General features: G+C 45.3%; 3 protein-coding genes across 3 annotated transcripts; 1 reads left to right on the top strand and 2 right to left on the bottom strand.

The window, feature by feature from the left end:
• Nucleotides 1–1860: 1860 nt before the first annotated feature.
• LOC115533603 (uncharacterized protein CXorf21) lies at nucleotides 1861–3615 on the bottom strand. The gene is made up of 2 exons (XM_030344180.1): nucleotides 3325–3615; nucleotides 1861–3110 (listed from the first exon to the last, which is right to left on the bottom strand). The coding sequence occupies exon 2, from the start codon at nucleotides 3106–3108 to the stop codon at nucleotides 2092–2094; it is 1017 nt and encodes a 338-aa protein (XP_030200040.1). The 5' UTR covers nucleotides 3109–3110; nucleotides 3325–3615; the 3' UTR covers nucleotides 1861–2091.
• A 476-nt stretch (nucleotides 3616–4091) lies between these two features.
• On the top strand, nucleotides 4092–6483 carry c9h13orf42 (chromosome 9 C13orf42 homolog). Its single transcript, XM_030344099.1, has 3 exons — nucleotides 4092–5037; nucleotides 5690–5834; nucleotides 5948–6483. The coding sequence occupies exons 1-3, from the start codon at nucleotides 4615–4617 to the stop codon at nucleotides 6193–6195; spliced, it is 816 nt and encodes a 271-aa protein (XP_030199959.1). The 5' UTR covers nucleotides 4092–4614; the 3' UTR covers nucleotides 6196–6483.
• Nucleotides 6484–6763: 280 nt separating this feature from the next.
• rnaseh2b (ribonuclease H2, subunit B) lies at nucleotides 6764–11997 on the bottom strand. The gene is made up of 11 exons (XM_030344097.1): nucleotides 11809–11997; nucleotides 11423–11488; nucleotides 11186–11293; nucleotides 10668–10744; nucleotides 8670–8784; nucleotides 8509–8573; nucleotides 8124–8229; nucleotides 7812–7893; nucleotides 7668–7713; nucleotides 7312–7389; nucleotides 6764–6956 (listed from the first exon to the last, which is right to left on the bottom strand). Exons 1-11 carry the CDS (start codon nucleotides 11870–11872, stop codon nucleotides 6846–6848), a joined length of 918 nt encoding a protein of 305 aa, XP_030199957.1. The 5' UTR covers nucleotides 11873–11997; the 3' UTR covers nucleotides 6764–6845.
• Between the last annotated feature and the right edge of the window lie 7102 nt (nucleotides 11998–19099).

The raw sequence follows: 19099 nt of genomic DNA, 5'->3' as shown, positions 1-19099 counted from the left end.
TCCTCTTGTTTTCCTCTCTCTACACCTTGTTCTTCATTCAAAAAATGAAACTTTTGTTTACCGTCTTTTAAAAAGAAAGGAATAAAACGATGCATCACTATGAAAACAGGGCAGATGTATTCTAACTCTGTGTGAGGCAGCAGCACGTTACACCGTCACCTCCAGACATCGCTACATCTCCCAGCTACAGAGGACGTCTGGTCCTTGTAATCCCCAAGGCCTGGGGAAATCAGTTTGTTTGAATAGGGTCCTAACATTGGGCCCCTGGAGGTGGCATATCATATTTATGTGTGTGTGTGTGGGGGGTTCTGTTAGGATCTTAACAGGGCTTGGATCCAACCTAACATATACCCGGAAGGTTCCATCTAGAGCGAAGTAAAAAAAAAAAACACTGAACACATGTCTGCGTGTCCTTGAGAATTCAACGGCTCACAGAGCCGGGCTCTGGTATAAACATGCTTTCCTCGCCTGCCGTCTGTTTGAAGAGGAAACATGGAAGCTGATCAGTCTCTGATCCGCCGTCTCCAAGGGCCACGGTTGGCCAGAGCCACCGCTATGCCAAGGTAGTGGAGGAACGTTCAAGGGGCTTAAACTGTGGGAAGTGTCAGAGAATAACAACAGCATATATTTTTTGGGACTTTAAATTTTTTGGGGGCTATTTCTAACTGTGATGACACCGTATCCAAAAAGCAGAAGGCAACGAGCGACAGGCGAGGTATAATGTTTTGAGCAGAGGGATTTTTATCAATAGCGCTTGGCGGCTACCATGCCACAGATTTATGAGCCAGGCCTGACCACATCATAGATAATGTGGCGGCCGCTCAGTGATAAAAACCATTAGCCAGATGGAGTCAAGGTGGAGGTTTCACCGGCTGAAGAGATCAGGACTTGGAACAGACAGAAGGTACTAAGGGCAATAAAGGAATAGGGAAGTAACAATTGCTTGGGGTGTGTGTGTGTGTGTGTGTGTGTGTGTGTGTGTGTGTGTGTGTGTGTGTGTGTGTGTGTGTGTGTGTGTGTGTGTGTGTGTGTGTGTGTGTGTGTGTGTGTGTGTGCGTGCGTGCGTGCGTGCGTGCGTGCGTGCGTGCGCACGCGCGCGCGTGCGTGCGTGCCTGCGTTCAATGAAGATCAATAAAGAATCAATAAAGAAATGCTAATCAATTGTGAAAATGCTCCTCCTTGTGAACGTTTTCTGAACTGCATTTAACATACTTATTCATAATCGATCAAAAGCAATAAATATATGAAATACGTGCCGAGATATAATATTTCAAAATAATTTACTTTTTCAATACTTTCAAAAAGCCAAAAACAGCTGTACAACATCCCTCGTTCAATTCTTATTCTCTTACTGTTCTCTGTGTCCTATTGTCTCACATCTGTCCAGACCGGTCTACTCATTCAAGCAGACCTGCCTGCTTACACAACACCAATGTCTATTTGGTGTAAGAGGTGTACGTGTTAAATCCATGTCTGGAACTGGAGACAGAACAAAACACCAAGTACACTGCAACCTTCAACTCAACTGCAATGAAATGTACAAAAGAACACTCCTTTCTGACCAAAATGCAGTTGTTTTTCCCCCGCACTCAGAACCAAGGTTAAGAATTCATCATTGATGATGCACAGCAAAAATATGCAGCTAGATTTGCTTCACCGCTATATATATATATAAAAACAGAGAAAGAGATAAAGAAATAGACAAAGGGAGGGAGAGACAGAGGAAGACATCGAGAGAGGGTTAGAGAGAGAGGGAGAGAGGTTCAGAGAGGGAGAGAGAGAGAGAGAGGTTCAGAGAGAGAGAGAGAGGGGCGGAGAGAGAGATGGTCAGAGAGAGAGAGAGCGAGAGAGAGAGAGAGAAAGTGAGAAAGAGAGAGAGAGAGAGAGAGAGAGAGAGAGAGAGAGAGAGAGAGAGAGAGAGAGAGAGAGAGAGAGAGAGAGAGAGAGAGAGAGAGAGAGAGAGATGGACACAAATAATTATTTCAGCCCTGAGCCCAATGCCTCTGCAAACGTTATTCACACTGTGTCACCATCCCTGTTGTGGCGTGACGATCAACATGCATCTCAGCAGTGATCGCACAAGACCTCCCTCTAGCCCAGGTCCCGGGCCAGTTGGGCAGGTCTGTCCAGTTCCTCCTCGCAAAGAGCTTCCTCCGCCTGCGGGACCGGGGGGTCCTCAGAGAATTGCAGCATGGGGGTGCTGATCTCCCCCGACATGTCGCTGGCCACCCGCAGGAAGCAGCTGATCACCATGTCTTTGGCCAAGCCGGCCTCCAGGCGGCGCTCTCGGCTCAGCTGCTGGGTGAGCTGGTCCAGGCTGGTCAGAATGAGCTCCGAGGCCATCAAGGGGTACGGCGGGTCAGAGTACGGGCCGCCGGCCTGGTCCCGGGCCATGTTCTCTAGTATGTACTGCTGGTTCAGGTCCAGCAGCTTGTGCTCCAGGTAGCAGTTGAGCAGGGAGTTGGTGAAGGGCCCCTCTCGCCCGTGGAATAAAAAGCTCAGGTCGCGCCCGCTGCCTTGTCTCCAGCGGTTAGACCCCGTCCTCCTGGGCAGGAGGCGCAGGGGCCCGGCCTGGGAGCTCTGCTCCGGGAGGGAATCCTCCACCTCCCGGAGGACGTCGCAGGACTGGAGGAAAGGTCCGACGGCTTTGGTGTCGGCCCCCAGCAGGGGGTCCCGAGTGCTCTGGGAGGAGAGGGGCAGCACCTGGTCCCCTCGGATGCAGAGGTCGCTGTAGTTCTGGCAGATGAGCTGACAAGAGGCGGGCACCAGGAAGGGGCCGTCGCTGACGGAGCCTTCCTGGTGGGGGATCTCCACCTCCGGAGAGATGTGTCCCCTCCCAAGGCCCCTGGAGCCCACGGGAGGGTCGCTCATGGAACTGCGATCAAATGGCAAAAAACGCGACCATGATCCCATGTCCGGGTGTGGGGAATCTCTCCGAGGGACTCTGGAGGATCGGCGCGTGGAGGCGGGCATGACACAGGCAGCGGCAGCAGCAGCTCTATGAGTTCCCTGCCAGGTGGGGCTCCGAAGGACACTCTCTGGAGGTGTGGAGGCCACTTCCTCTACTCGACTGTAGGCCAGAATCCAAAGTCTGCTCTCACACAGCATGGCTGCAAGAAGGAGCACATGTTAGCCAATAGACACAAACATCAATTCAATTCAATTCAATTCAGTTCAATTTTATTTCTGTGTAGTTGTAAAATCCAATTACACAAGGGACATCGCCGTACACAGGGACTCTGTCCCTGAGGACAGAGTCATAGAAACCGTCAAGGTTTTACAAACAAACAAAAATATTCAGTACATGAAGAACAATGCTCATACCTTAAAAAGAGCAACAAATCCCTCTCACAATGTTAAGATGTGGACAGGCAAGTCGTCTACTACATTTGCTGAAACAGACGTTGTGTGTGGCAGACAGACTGGGGCAGCCTTGGAGGGGTGTGTTATATAGATGCCCATGAGGAATTGAGAAAGTTACACGTAAGCATTGCCATTATAGCTCCTCAGCCCTTTCGTTTTAAAAAAAACCAACCACACTTGTTGGGTTTCTCTGTAAAAACATGCAGGTGTTATTCTGAAAAGCAGAAGAGAGAGTATGGTTGGGCGAAAGACACATGAAGTCCTTTTGAGAATTGAATATTTCAGGAGGTAGTTAAAAAACTGTGACTAAATGGTCAACATTATTTTTTAACAATGCATTCACAAAAGGAGAAGTCCTTTGTTTCATTAACGGGAAGCTCTCTTTGACAGTGTTTTGGAACTCTTTTGAATGTCATTAGCTTATAATCATTAGCATTAGCATTTCGGTTCAGTTTCATGTTTTCTATAAGAAGCTAAAGTGATAAGAAAAGTTCTGTTGGGTCTGTCTAGTTTCAAAAAGTAAAAGTACCCGGTCAGCATCTTGTGAATGCCTCCTTCAATTAAAAGTCTCTTTTAAACTTTTGCTGGCTTGGCAGACTACCCTATAGGCCTACAACACAAGGGCCTGAAACTAGAGACATGTTTGATTATTAATAAGGCCCGGAAAGCCTTGACAGACATTACCATTTCTAAATCTGCCAAAACTCAGGTGCACTCTTTATAGAATAGCTTGAGTGTGCTTGCAAAGTATAGGCCTTCAAATTAAGAAGACTAACTTATGCGTGGTTTGCAATTTTCTGTTATTCCACAGCTCTTCCTAGAAATTGCCTATCGTGTAAAAGGCCAGTATTGAGTATTTTCCATAGACATTTTGCCACAAGCGTAATGGATGATGGGGGATATTTTTGACCTAGACAATTTCCCCCTATTTGGTTTGGTCCAAGTGAGTAGGAGGATATCCGACACGAAAGAGCTGCTCAATAGTAATGACAGCGATACGGCTATAGAGTTACCCGTTGCTATGACGCAAACCACAACCCAAACTCGCAACAGCTCAGAGGATTTGTTGTTGGCGATATGCTGAGGTCGTGACTTCAGCACCCTGGACAGTGATCATCTCAAAGCGATCCGTCCGGTATAGGCTTCCAGGGAGCTAGATTCACACTACAGGCTACCCCAGACAGGATGGATGAATTCACCGAGGGAACAAAGCGATCTCCATGTCTCGTCAGTGCTGTGTAGGAACTTCTAATGAGAGGGATGTTCAAAAAGGTGAATAATGTGTTTCGTCCCAACTATCACGGGCACAGGGCTCATGAGCACGGCCTTCGCAGCAGACAGGACTACCACAACGCTTGCACCGTGCGGTTGGTCCGCAGCACCTCCATGCTGGTGATCGGGGAGAAGACCCAGACGGCCCCGAACTCGACCTTAAAGAGGAGCAAGAGCTCCGTGAGCATCGAGTCCACCACCGCCTTGTATTACTACCAGAGGCAGGAGGATCAAATATGGCTCTACTCGCAGAACCAGAACTGCTTGGAATACTTGGAAGAACTCGTGGCTTTGAGACGGCAATACACGAGGAGCGTCCACGACCTGACCAGCAGTGAATTAAAGGCCTCGGTGTCGACCAAGAAGAGAGCGGCGCCGCCCCCGCCTCCCAAGCACGCGCAGGTAAGAGACAAGTAGATTACGAAAACTCGACTTTACATCAGTTTACACACTTAAATACACAGTTTGACCTATTTTCTGACGAAAGTGCACCCGCTTAACAAATCGGGTCGGCTTAGCTCGGGAGGTAATAATATCTTTATTTTATATTGCGCTTTTCAGATACCCAAAGTCGCAGATTACAAAGTCATAGAGGGGGGGGGGGTATTACAGACAGGGGGACAGTACAAGCAGGACACATTTACATTTACAGGCAAAGAAGGGGGGGGGGGGGTATTACAGACAGGGGGGGACAACACAAGCATACACAGCACAGGCAGAAAAAAAAAACAGAGTTATTGAGATATAACAGGACCAGGACCAGGACCAAGAACAGGACCAGGTAGAGCAGTTGCCTTGTAAAGGTTGCTAGTTCGATCCCCAGCTCCTTCTAGCTGAGTGTTGATGTGTTCCTGAGCAAGACCCTTAACCCTAACTGCTCCTGACGAGCTGGCCATCGCCTTGCATGGTTGACTCTGCCGTCGGTGTGTCAATGTGTGTATTAACCGATTTAAGTCGCTTTGGATAAAAGCGTCTGCTAAATGCCCTAATTGTAATTAACATATGGAAAGTAATTAACCATGCTCTAACAATTTCTCGTATTAATAAACCCAAGAGATCAAGTGTCAGACCCTCTGCTCCTCCGTTTCCGAACGAGGACGACACTTTGCAATACTTCGATGCGGTCATCGACAGCTGCGACGCGGATCGGGCGCGCAAACCGCCCGCCGACGACGGCAACGCGGACGTAGACTTTATTGGTAGGTTAAAATTGTATACATTTTGTTTGCTTTGTTTGAAATTGGACGTATAAGCGGTGTGTTGGCGTCGTTCTGTCTCAATTTTGGTGCTGTCGTGTTGTGTGTTTACATAGTGGCGTCAAGCTCCAAAGAGCACGACCTCCATTCCAACTGGGTCATGCGCGTGCCCAGAGTGTCAGAGGGGTCCCGAGAGAAAGCGGCTCCTCCCGCGCCTGGCCGTGGCAGCGCATCCAAGAAGAAAAGCTCCAGCGGCTCCACAAGCAGTCGACTGCGGCTGCAGAGGAACCCGATCCACCTGCCTAAGGTGGTTGAGAGCGCCTTCCAGACGTTACGCTTCAAGCCCAATTTAAAGAAGCAGTAGGGCCAAGGAGTTGCTGCTACTTATTCCCAATGCCATGATTATTTTGTATCATAATGCCGTAGAACATTGTTTGAACAGTTCCGATGTTTCATGTTTTTGTATGGAATTTTGACGACAAAAATATACAGTAGCCAATGTGCTGAACAAAACTGCTAAGCCTCGATCATGTAGGGTAGATGAGCTCAACCATTTGGTTACACTCACGTGAGAGGTAGGGCTTCATGGGGAAGCAGTGCCTGTGTGTTAGACACCATGAGGAGACAAATAAAGTTACCTCTTACTCCTTGGTTCCTGTTTCATTAATGGCCTTGTCTGGCAGTGTCACTGTCATACAGGTTCAATGGAATCCAGTCGACCGGGTTCAATGGAGTTTAAACAGATTACCTCCAAGAAACCATAATCCTGTCAACTGCCAGTCACAGATATATTTTACATGATCCAACCATCATTTGCTTTAGTTTCAACTCAGACCGCAAACGGTAAATCAAAACCTTCTAAAAGGAATGAAATCAAGTCCCATTCTGAAACAACAGTGATGCATGAACACAACCCAGTGAACGCAACAAAATAGAGATATAGATTATTTTAATTTCTTAGAAAAACACAAGGCCCTCCTACACAGGAAGGCCCGTGGGTATACTGTGTGGCCTTCACTTCCTCTCCGCCTTCACCTTGGGGCTGAAGAAGGCGGACATTGTCTTCATGCCAGACTTGTCCACTTTGGCCAGAGTTTTCTGAGCCAGAGTCATCTTCTTGGGCGGCTGAAAGCGGAGTAAATCAATAGGTTAGTGCAACAGCCTTGTAGGGAGACGGCAGGGAATTTATTTCTTATCAGAACCTCACTTTAAATCCGAGCAACGTACAAGTTTTCATAAAGCGCTGCCCTTTGACACTGTTTTTTTGCCATCCCGGCCGACGAAACCTCAAACGTGGGAGACCTCTATTGAGAGCACAACTGTGCAGCCCGAGGTCATGTTAAAAAATTAAATAACAGCTTTTTCATTAAAGCTAGTGATTAAAGGCCCCGTTGGCGATTGGGAGACTGTGAGAGGTGCCTTGTGGTACAAGGGGGGGGTTCAGGTGGGCTCCTGTGAACACACTGGGTTCTGCACTCACTTTACGGGCAAAATCTGAGCTGTTGAATTTGCTGAAGTCCTCCCCAGCCTCCACGGGCAACTCCGACATCTTACGTTTCTGCAAGAAACCGGGAAGTAAAAGGAAGGCTGTTATCCAAACTCATCCATCCTAACCACCAGAACACACAATATACCACCAGAGAAAGTCTAAACTAACAGACACGTAAACTATCACTAAATAACATTAACATTACATACTTAAAAGTACTACGCTCACTTTTTTATTTTACTGGTTTCAAAGGCAGATTTCCCAAACAAGCACATCAAGAGGAACATATTGATGGAGATGAAACCGACTGGAGTTTCATACAGCATGAATGAACCAGAGAGCCTTACCTTGGTAGGAGGCTCTGTCTCCTTCGGGCTCGTCGGCTCTGGCAACCTGCAAAAGAAAGGTCAGGAGAGAGGGGTCACTCTCCAGAATACACCGTGTTAAGGTACATTGTGTCGTAGCTGTAGGATGATGGGTGAATCTCATACTGCAGGTGCTTGCGCAGGGCTTTGCTCAGGTCTTCGTCGATGTACTCTGATACGAGGCCATGGGCGTAGCGAAGGTAATCTTCTATACTCCCAGAGACAGGGAAGATAAGACAAGACAATGATAATGCGGAGTATAAACTTAATAACTTTAATGATGTATTTGCAAAGAAATGTTTGGATATGAACAAGATAAGGTGAAGCGTTCATTGAGGCTTAAAATGACTACAGTGCCATCAAGTGGTGACAATGATGTACTGAAAGATTTCCCTAAAGGTTACAAAGTATGTTTATTCAACTGCCCTCTGAACATACCGTCATTTGTGTCCGACTCTGTCTTCACCCTGACATAGGTCCTAGACTTCACTCCTTCTCCAACAGAGATGTTGCTCCTCTTGAGAGCGCTCACCGTCCTGTCCACCTGGCAGACAAACCAAATCACATCCACACATCAGTGCTAGGATTTAATAATACAAGCAGATGCACAGGCAGCCTAGTGACTGTTGATTTCACAATAACAAAAGATTTAACACGATGCGTTTTTTTCCTGCATTTATATTTCCAGATCAGCATAAAACATGTTAATTATTTCACTAGAAAAAAGTTTCTGTTTTACTCTTAACTTTCTTGTGTTTTTTCTTTGTGTAATGGGATCATAAACAGAATCAAATCTTGTAAAATGTAATTAACAATTCCACACCTTTTTACTTAACCATTGCATTGCCTTCTCTTGGCTGTATCTGTGAAACTTCCGGCCCCCAACCTCTAATAGGAAGAGCAGAAACAGGACATTATTTTGTCAACAGGTAAAATCCATGTGAATTGCCAGCTAAAAATCGACCTACAGGAATGACCTCTGACCTTTTTCCTCTGCAACGAGGTGCACAGAGGACAGGGACTGCGCACAGCTAAGCAGCCTGGAGCAGGCAGGGAATTCCTCATCCATGACCACTTGATCCAGAGGCTGGAACTTGCCCTGCAGCAAATACATTAGCATGGTTGAAACAAAAGGAGGATGAGGTACCGTTTACAGACACCTTTTAATTCATTCATTTTAGGATCACCCCTCAACACTGAGTTATTCACACCCAATAGTCGTCTTGATGACCATAATTTTGTTAGTTTACTGACCTACAAAAATCCACTTGTGAAAATTAATTCACACCTATGAAATGTGTTTGGATATTACCCTTGAAGATCAAAGTGTCAAATATTGAACATAAACTGACTGAGAAGGAGAAACACTACAATGTGGTGGTTGTGGTGATGATCATGGTATGCTTTGTTTTAATGTTTTTGCAAAAGAAAGAAATGGTGTATGCAACTCCACCAGAAAGTGTATTACAACAAAAAGTAGTCATGAAGTTGCGAAAACAACATGAATGACAAGCATGAAGGCAAGGCCTGTAACCACCATAAACTGTTTCTATCAAGCTCAATTTATTATAAAATTACAGAGATAAATATAGATACATGAGAACCAAAACAGGTAGGTCTATATGACAAAGAATGTCATAACTAGTGTTTCATGTGCAACTTGGGCAACACTATAGGCCCAATCTTGAGCTATTAGACATAATTAGGGCCCTATGAATTCCGCGATAATGAAAACGCGGACGGAATCACGGAATCGGACAATAAAAACGGAATCTACTGATAATTTTTTTTTTATTATTAAGCAGGAAAGTATTAAAAGTAAAAAAGTTACAATTAAACGGGCCTGTCTTAGTAAAATAACTGATTTCCAGCAGGTTCCTGTTCTTCAGCACATATAACATGTAACAGGGACAAGGCACATCACACCAGTTTTGAGGGAAAAGGGAAACAACGCAGATGACATTAACGTCACTGAATGTTTAGCAGTCACTCCCACAACAATGTTAAAAAAAAATCCCCGTCCACCACTGAAACAATAGGTCCCGCTCCTAACAAGAAGCCGAAGAAGAAGTTGAAGCGCCCGTAATTCGGTTCTAACCCAAAAATCAGAGCCAAACAATATCCAAAACACTTCTATCACTCAGGTGATCAGCTGTTTTGTAGAATATGTCAACATACTATCGATTGGAAACGCAAAGATACGTGCGATGACCACTTGAAGTCCAAAATCCATGTAAAAAACAATGAACGCCGTAACCAGGGCACGCCCCTTCAAACAACAATTTGAGTTTATAAAAAAATAGTTTATAAGCACTTTAATATTTATGTCATGTTGTTTTTATTTGAAGAACTAAAAACAGTGCAATGTTGTGATGTTTTAATAAATGTAGTCTTCTATCTGATTACATTTTATTCGTTCGCACTTATTTGACACTCGTTCTGATGATTTTAATAGCTATAAGTGTAAAAACGGAATTCCTGAAAATTAAAACGGAAAAAACGGAATTTGGAAAAAAATAAAACGCAATTTGGAAAAAAATAAAACAGATTTCATAGGGCCCTACATAATCTTACAAAACGAAGACATACTTTATATTCTATCCGATTATGAATAAAAATGTATTTTAAAGCATCCAAATGCGGTGCCTTCCATTGTACAAAATAGCTATTTTACATAAAATAATATCTACATTAAACATACACTAGTTTTCCCAAATAAGTATTTACATATTTATATTGTGATATAATCCGAATTGCAAATATTCACAGTGAAAGGCTGTAAGATTTAATATGAAGAAGACGTGATGGCATGGGTTTGCTCATGAGGAAATATGACATATTGAAATATAAAACCATTCCGAGTTAACAACACAATGCATCCCAGCTAGTGGGAAGGCTAAAGGATCTAGTGGGATGGCTAAAGGATCTAGTGCGAAGCCTCAATGATTAACAACGTTAAGTCGTAGGTCATGACTGCCTTACCTCTTTGGCAGCTTTCACCAGATAGGGCAACATAAGATACAGTGGATCCATGGGGGTTATATAGAGAAGTCTTCCATCTGTGGCAATGATAAACAAACAGAATTGGACAGTTGATAGAAACAAATGGATTGCATGATAATTGCAGTATATGATATGCATTTATTATATACTTGAGTTTGCATCGCACACAACCATTTTGAAAACATGTACAGGACAATAAATAACTGACTATAACAAAAATATTAAAAAAAATAGATAGTATAGATGGAAATTAAAAGTTTGAATTCATTCTAACGGCTGAATAACAAATAAGTCAAATCAAAGTCAAATCTAACCAAAAGTATACGTTAAAGGTGCTAGTGAAAGTGAAGATTCATCCAATGGTTAAAATTTGCCGTACGACAAGACAGTACACATTATGAACACAATATTTTATACTTCAGTTATACTTTTCTCTAAGAATGATTGTGGTCCATGTCTTTCTATATTTCACTACTGTTACACATTCGGAGACAAACCTCTCTGCACGGTCTGTCCGATTAACCAGGAGTGGCAGTCTTCTGTAAAAGCTTTGACCTCATACGGCTGCAGATCGCCGCTGCTGAACAGGTACAATGATGCTGCGTCTACCACAACAGAAACATAACAGCATTACGGTACTCAATAAACGGACACGTCGTTAGTTTACGTAGACAAATGGAAAAAATAAGGGAAGTTTAACCAGTGATGGAGTATGAAATATAGATGTTCTGCACCTGTTGTAGGATTTCTCAATGTCAAGAAAGCTGGATCTCCATCCTTGTCTGTGTCGATGGCCGATTCTGTGAAACCCAAATAGAAAAGGAATGTATCGCTGCCAGCATGGGGCGACATTGCAATGCTTTCTTCAAGTCACTAGTCGAAGTTCAACATGCATTTTTCAAGCTCTGCGTGAATGGTTTGGCTCTAGCTGTTCACATGGCTCATTCCAAAGGGGCCACGTTGTTTGTTGTTCTACTGATACAGAATAAGAGCCAGTTAGCTTAGGACCTTTTACAAAGTTGTTGTTCAACTCGTGTCCCTTTGCTATGCTATAGCATCTAGCTTGCACATCAAGGAGCTTGCTGAGGCTATCTGCGTTGCATTATTTTGCTAAATGTACCTGCAGTTATTGCAACCCAGCTGCTATTCTTTGAATTGGGCGTGCGCTTCTTTTTAGTAGCCATTCCGATTGTGGTAACTTGTTAAACCGGTTTCCAGTGACTTTATTTGAGCGATATACAGGTCCTGGTGACTAGTTGAGAGGATGTAAACATAAGGAACTTCAAGCCCTCCTCCAACGTGACGTCGGGAGCTGCGAAAAGGCGCGATACCCTGTCTACGGGATTGTACCATTTTTCAAGGGGACAAGTCAATGTTAAGCAATATTTCTTCGCTTTTTTTAAACCGAATTTAGTAAGACAAACAATAATGTATATTTAATTGAAAACGAAATATTTTTGAATATATATGAGCTTATTTTAAAGAAAATGCGGCAGTGAAACGACAATGAACAATTTTCGTATTTGCGGAAATATAGTGGTCTGCGCCATTAATGACGTGGTATTCCAAAGCAGTTTTCCGCAGTGGCGGCAGAGGACGCCAAATAACTTCACAAAAACAACAAAACAAGAATTTGCCCTTTTCAAATAGTTCCTTATATTATTGTGTTGCAATTTATGTTATTTGTTACACTGGTAATCTGTTTTTCAATGCTGTTTTACATTGTAATTATTTGTTGCCATCACATGGGAATCCATCAATTTGGAGAAGCCATCTGTGTCTCAATAGGAAAAGGCACACACACACACACACACACACACACACACACACACACACACACACACACACACACACACACACATACACAGACATAGACGCAAGCACACACACGCAACCACACAAACAAACATGGGCGAACACACACACACACGGCCTGCACATGTATGTATCAGGCAGGATATGACACTTCAGGTCCCAGTTGGTAATCACTGAGTCACTTGTTTTTCTCTCTGTCACACACTGAGTTAATCCTCCGATGAGAATAGGGTGAACCGGTGTTAACATGTGACTACTAGCTGTGTGAGTGCAGTGAGTTCATGTCTAGAAATGTACTTTACATATCGTGTTATTCATTAATCTCCTCTCAGCACACCATGCTACGGTTCGTGGACGATTAGCTTGGCTTCTAATTGGCTTGTTGTGCTAACAAGAGGGGTGTGTTGTTGATCGTGGAAGTAGTGCAACAAAGCATCAGCAATAGGAAGCTGCATAGAGTTCCCAATTTCTGCCAGCCAGTGTCATCTTTATTAGTGTCGTCAATTAGCTATAACATAAATACACAGGAAGGGACCCATTGACATGAATAAAATCATAAGACGCCATAAACACGCTCACCACTGGGCCCATTATCTAGTCGAGTTCCCTCAGATGTGTGTTGGTGTCATTTGCAGCCCAGAGAAAGAGCCGAGATTGTCGCTAGTGAATGACTTGTTTTACGACCCCCCAGGAGTATCATACTCAAGAGTCCCGGGCAACCGAACAGAACCATGAAAGCTTTATTTCTCGCTCACCGCTCGAGGGTGGAAGCCAGTGTTCCTGCCTGCCGCAGAGGACAACAGAGGCTGTTCTGATGGACTAGCAGGCAGGCTACCCCCAGAGAGAGAGAGAGAGAGGAACAGAGAGAGAGAGAGAGAGAGAGAGAGAGAGAGAGAGAGAGAGAGAGAGAGAGAGAGAAATGGAGAGGGAGAGCAGAGTTCTCTGTCACCAGCCCGCCGCACACGAGAACAAAGTAGGTCTAAAATTAGCTCCCCGAAAAATGGCTTAGTAGGCTCCAGACTCCCTACACCGTCCCGCGCCCAGCATCACCACGCCGCTCATCAATCACCCGGCTACAAAGAGATATGCGGAGAAAAACACAGCAAAGCTGTTTGTGTCCTCCTATCTGTCCCCCTTGGTCAAACCGTGCTTTCCACCTGCATTCTTCTAACCAAAAAACACTTTTGTTGGCTTTTTTTCCTTCTTCAATTTCGCTTTTCAGGGGAATTTTTGAATTTAGTGCTGCTCTATTTTATTCTTGCTAGCTCCTAAAAATGTCCTGCTACTTGATGACTTGTGTTTTATAGTGCATGACGTCTCTTGCAAACAAATATTTGTTTGCCCTAATGATCTTGACGAGCATGGCATCCCAATAGAAGAATTCAATTAAATATTTAAACAACACATTTCTTTGGGTTGGTGCTTTATGCATAGTAAAACAGTGGATCGTGTCAGATCACCACATTAAAGGGCACTTAGATCTCTGGAGCTCAGCTCTACGATTGGAATCAAGACACACATAGGGCAAATACACAAAGAAACACATGCACACTCATGTACACGAACACACAGACACACTCACACACAGACACACACACACATACACACACAAGCAGATGTGGAGAGAATTCCCTTTGGCAGCAGAAGCCCTTGAGTCATCATCTGGGATTCCCTTCCTTCCATTTCCAAATATGGGCGTTTGCCTTAGATGAAGAGCGGGAAGCAGCATGCACCCGGCAGAGTGGAGCCCCTTTGTGATGTCAGAACACTGGAGACGTGAGCCAAGGATTAAAGCCGCCATGTGCTGTGTCTGACTGGAAATGCACAGGAGGAAAGAATTCCATGCAGGCAGAATGTCGGGAATTCAAGAATCAGTGCAATGGTATCCCTCAAGCGCAGTTGTAAAACCCCACCTCCAAAAAAAGGAAAAAACGGTTGTAGAAACATACTGTTCCCCAAGAAGTGTGTGCACATGCACCCTCTCACGCACACACTCTCACACACACACACACACACACACACACACACACACACACACACACACACACACACACACACACACACACACACACACACACACACACACACACACACACACACACACACACACACACACGTACACATACAGTTTCCCTGCACTCATCTCGCCGGATTGCCGTATTGAGGCTCACTTCCCGTAAAGTGATTATTTTTGTTCTGGTACCCCCCACCCACACTCCCACCCCCACCCCCACCGTCACACCGGGAGAAGCGGACGTCTCGTTTCCCAGCATCAGGAGCTCCGTGTGAGGCCTCCGCTGGAATGGTATTTTCCCTCGCCCCCTAAATGGAAAGAACGGCTGGACGATGAACCGCTCTGTGTCATAGGCCCTCGCTCGTGTGACTGAGGCCGCGTGTCTCAGATGAGTCTGCGTCCATCACGTTGCCTTGGTCTATGAAGTCACCACCTTCTCAACAATGGCGGTCCCGCTCTTCTTTGGATCCTTGTAATCTTTCCCGTGCGGGAGATGCTTGAGTCAGATCTCAGGAGAGGGTGCCGTGTTCTCTCCCTCAGGTCAGTATGTGATAGGTTGGCTTCGTCACTCGTAGGGGCACCACTTGAGGGGACGACCTCCTCATCCTCATCTCTTCCTCTCACTCTCTCCGTCCCACAAAAGCAGTTGTCCTGCAATACACCAATCCTAAACCCTAATTACTGTTTACCAGGATCAATCCTCTCTCTCAATCTGTCTCTCTGTCTCTCTGTCTCTCTCTCTCTCATTCTCACTCTCACTCTCCCTCTCTCTCTCCTTCTCCCTCTCCTTCTGCCTGGATCTCTCTTGGTGTACGAGGGACCAGAGTTGATGTGGTAATTACATCTGCAGAATGCTGGGCTGCCGCAGACGGCTCTGTGAGTCTCTCTGCTCGGGAGAAATTAGAGAGTGCTCAGCACAAGTCTAGGACTGTAATTAGAAATAAATACTCGCATATGAAATGTGTTTATTTGTTTATTTATGATGCCTTCTTCTGATTCCCCTGGGCTTGGCCTGGATCTGCGCTGTGAGGTCAGCTCAGGCCGGAGAGTAGAGCCCAGAATCTTTGTTTACGAGGAGGGGGGATAAGAATAGAGCTTTTCTGTTTTTGTACACATATGTTGTGGTATCTCTTCTCTCAGGCATAGTCAGTGTGTCGTACCACACACACAATGAGGGACTGTGGCGACAGAGGAGGAGAGTTGCTTGCTTTGGCAATCAACTGCGTCACCGAACCTCCAAGCACTGCTATTGGACGTAGAATGGAAATGAGTAGAAAAGGGCAGACCCCCAAAGTAGCATCTACAGTTAGAGTCTGTTTACAGACTCTGTAAATATGAATGTATTAATGTGTTTACCCCAGCGGTTCGCCCTCTTTAGGGCACACAATGCATTTTCCCCAGCGAATCAATAAAGATAGTATAAACCAATAAATTCAACACAGTTTCTACATAAAACCTGGATATCAAGCTGGGCAAAGGGTGGGCAGTTCCCTGGGCACACAGTTTGAGTATGCATTATTGTACTGAGGAAACCCGTATCCACTCTTGTTGAAGGCTTCTTTTCAGTTGATGACCTGGCACGCACATTCCCAAACAAATCTGCCTTCAGTTTTATTACCAAAACTACAGCAAATCCTCATGCAGCAGATCTTGGAGCCAGCATTCCAGTATAACTTTTGCGTATGGGAGGCCCCTGAGTGAAGATATAATTTGGAATTGGAAAGTGTTCTCACCTGAGTTACATCCCATTAAATAGTTCTGAATCAGAGAGCGTACGAACAAGTAAGGACGCTTTGCTTCCAGCTGCGCTTGGTTGGTTCCTAATTCAATGTCAGTAAATAAGTTAGTGCTGATGAATGCACACCAGATCGGGGCGTGGTGTGCGTTTCAAGGCTGCGCTTGGCGGATCGGTAGGAGAGGTGAGCCTTTGGTATAGTCTGCCCCGGGGCCCCCTAGAGACATTGCCATGGCCCTGACGCGCTATCGTACTTTCTGTCCTGTTGACGGTCTGAACACACTCCGACACGTTTTGGTTTCAGACACAGCCATCGTGGTTCCCGGTTCAGCAGGAAGGGGAGAGAGGTGGGGTACGTCGGGCTGGGTCGGGTGGGTAGGGGGTGGGGGGGGTCTTCCTTCGGGCTGTAGATTTACAGGCTGTTCCGCGGGGCTGTCGACAGCTCAGACCATTAAACGATTATCTCAATCTCTCCCAGCCGCAATGGGGAGAAACATCATTATGTGAATTCCATCTACTGCGAATGTACCGATGGCGGGCCGATGGTCGAAGCGCCAGAGGAAAGATGCTCTGTTCGATGCTGCGTGTTTTATAGATTCCCGACCATCCTTGTGATATCAGTTAACTTGGGAAGTTTGTTTTCAAAGCATGACTCTAAGGTTTGTTGGAGTTTCTGTGGGGGTACAATGTTAAAATAAAGGATTTGTCGACCTCAGAGGATGAAAAGCCCTCATATAATTTATAAATCGAACCACAGAAATATTTTAATCCTGATTGGTTAAAGGAAATCTTTGTTTATTTAAATTGCCATGATGGTTTCATCGTGGCACCTGCCTAACTAACCAACCAGGAACCGCAGTGCTCACACCTGAAGGTGTGAGTGGTGCTCACTACACAGCCAAATAGGTGGAGATTGAGCTCCAGCTTCATCTCCCTTGACCGAGTCATGCTAATTGGGTTTTGCGCTGGCCAATCAACCTGGTTATGTTTAGGTTTAGGGGATAAGGTTTGGGTCATGGTTGGGTTCAAAAGTTGATGGGTCACGGTCAGGGTTATGGGTTTCCGGTACGCATCGGACAGTGACGCACACATGCATACTTATTTAATTTTTTAGTTTTTTCTGTTGTTCCTGCTTACAGGTCAAGCCAGGGGAATGTCCCTAATGCCAGGTGCTTGGCACGCCAGGGGCTTCTCCCGGGCTGCAGCTGAATGCTTTCTCGAACTTGCTCAACAAAGTTGTATAGGTGAGTTGGGGTCGGGCTGGACCTGAGCCGGGGGGTCTGGCTAGAGCTGGAGCTGGACTAGGAAAGCTCTGCCGATTGGCTCTGCAGTGAGCAGCCACTCGATTGATGAGCTGTGATGTCAGTATCATTTGTTGGAAAAGCCATAGCCGTCCATAAGCTATGAGTGATGGAAATTCTGTGGAGAAATATCTGTTTAGAGTAGACTGCAGCAGCCTTTGTATGGACCAATTTAGATTTGAGGTCGCTTCAGCTTATTACTTTCCTGATTGGTTTCCAGCTCACCTGTAAATCACAGGTGCGTGAATGCAGCATTCTCAATGGCTTTAAAACGTAACTCTCTCCTACTCTTCTTTGCTAGCTCTCTTTTTATAACTCTCAAACTTTACAGAAGCTTTAAACTTCATGAAAAGTTTCCAGAAGCCCTCCACAACCATGGACCGCAATTGGAAGCATTCACTTCCTTGCTGTTCCTCTGTTGATTCGGAACAATCTCAGGCCAAACTCAGAGTGGCCCAGAAGAAGCCGGGCTAGGCAGGTAGAAGAAGCGAGGGGGGTGGCCTACGGGGAGCGGCAGGAAGGTGATTGGACGAGCGTGTTGGTCTGGGACTGCGGACAGACCCTTGCGGCGAAGCTGCGGGGACTGACCTCAGAAGATGGATTAGGTGAGTGCTTTCTTAAAATAATACATCAGTCTTTTAGCGAAATTGTACCAATGATGGATCTATGTATTGATGTCAGAGCTGTCGTTTAGCCAATAAACTGAAATGATTCCCATCATAGGTGCTTGCGTTGGGGAAGCTCGAGACGTCTAGAAGACCAACTCAACGAGATCCAATCAATGGATGCCATTTTTTAGGCATAATTATATTCAAGTAATGAACCTGAAAATAAAATATTTCTATTAAGGCTGGGTTGGGAAGACCATGTGAAAACTTGGTCGTTGTAAATGACGTGAGAAGAAAGTGAAACCAAATTCAGCTTACTAAAGGATTTTGGTATTTTTTTCATTATACTGGGACACTAAAAAGTTCAGAGTCGACTAGGCCGACGCATTCTCTCTATACAAACTTTCCAACTAGTAAAAAGTAGTTACAGCCCCGTGTCCGAGATCCAAAGCTATTACTCTCCTGACCGGACACGCTCTTCGTCTACGGTTTGTCCTTTCGTCCTTACAGTGATAAAGGACTTGGCATGCACCGGTGGCAAATATAATGTAATCGAAAATGCAGGACCTAAAACGAACGTGCTGGTGGTGTGATGTCATCACTATGAGACACTCGTGTGTGATATCATAATCATGAGGTAATGGCGGGAGGGCCGTGTGAGTTTATGGGTCTGGCACTCGCTTGGGTTAAGCGTCAGCCTGCTGCAACACACTACTAATAATGACGATAGATGGTCTGCCTCCAGCAAGCCAAACGTGTGTGTGTGTGTGTGTGTGTTGTGTGTGTGTGTGTGTGTGTGTGTGTGTGTGTGTGTGTGTGTGTGTGTGTGTGTGTGTGTGTGTGTGTGTGTGTGTATGTGTGTGTGCGAGATAGTGTGTGTGTGTGTGTGTGTGTGTGTGTGTGTGTGTGTGTGTGTGTGTGTGTGTGTGTGTGTGTGT

The sequence above is a fragment of the Gadus morhua genome, chromosome 20 (genome assembly GCF_902167405.1).
Source record: "Gadus morhua chromosome 20, gadMor3.0, whole genome shotgun sequence".
Lineage (NCBI taxonomy): Eukaryota > Metazoa > Chordata > Actinopteri > Gadiformes > Gadidae > Gadus > Gadus morhua.
This window is presented reverse-complemented; position numbering and strand designations above follow the sequence as displayed.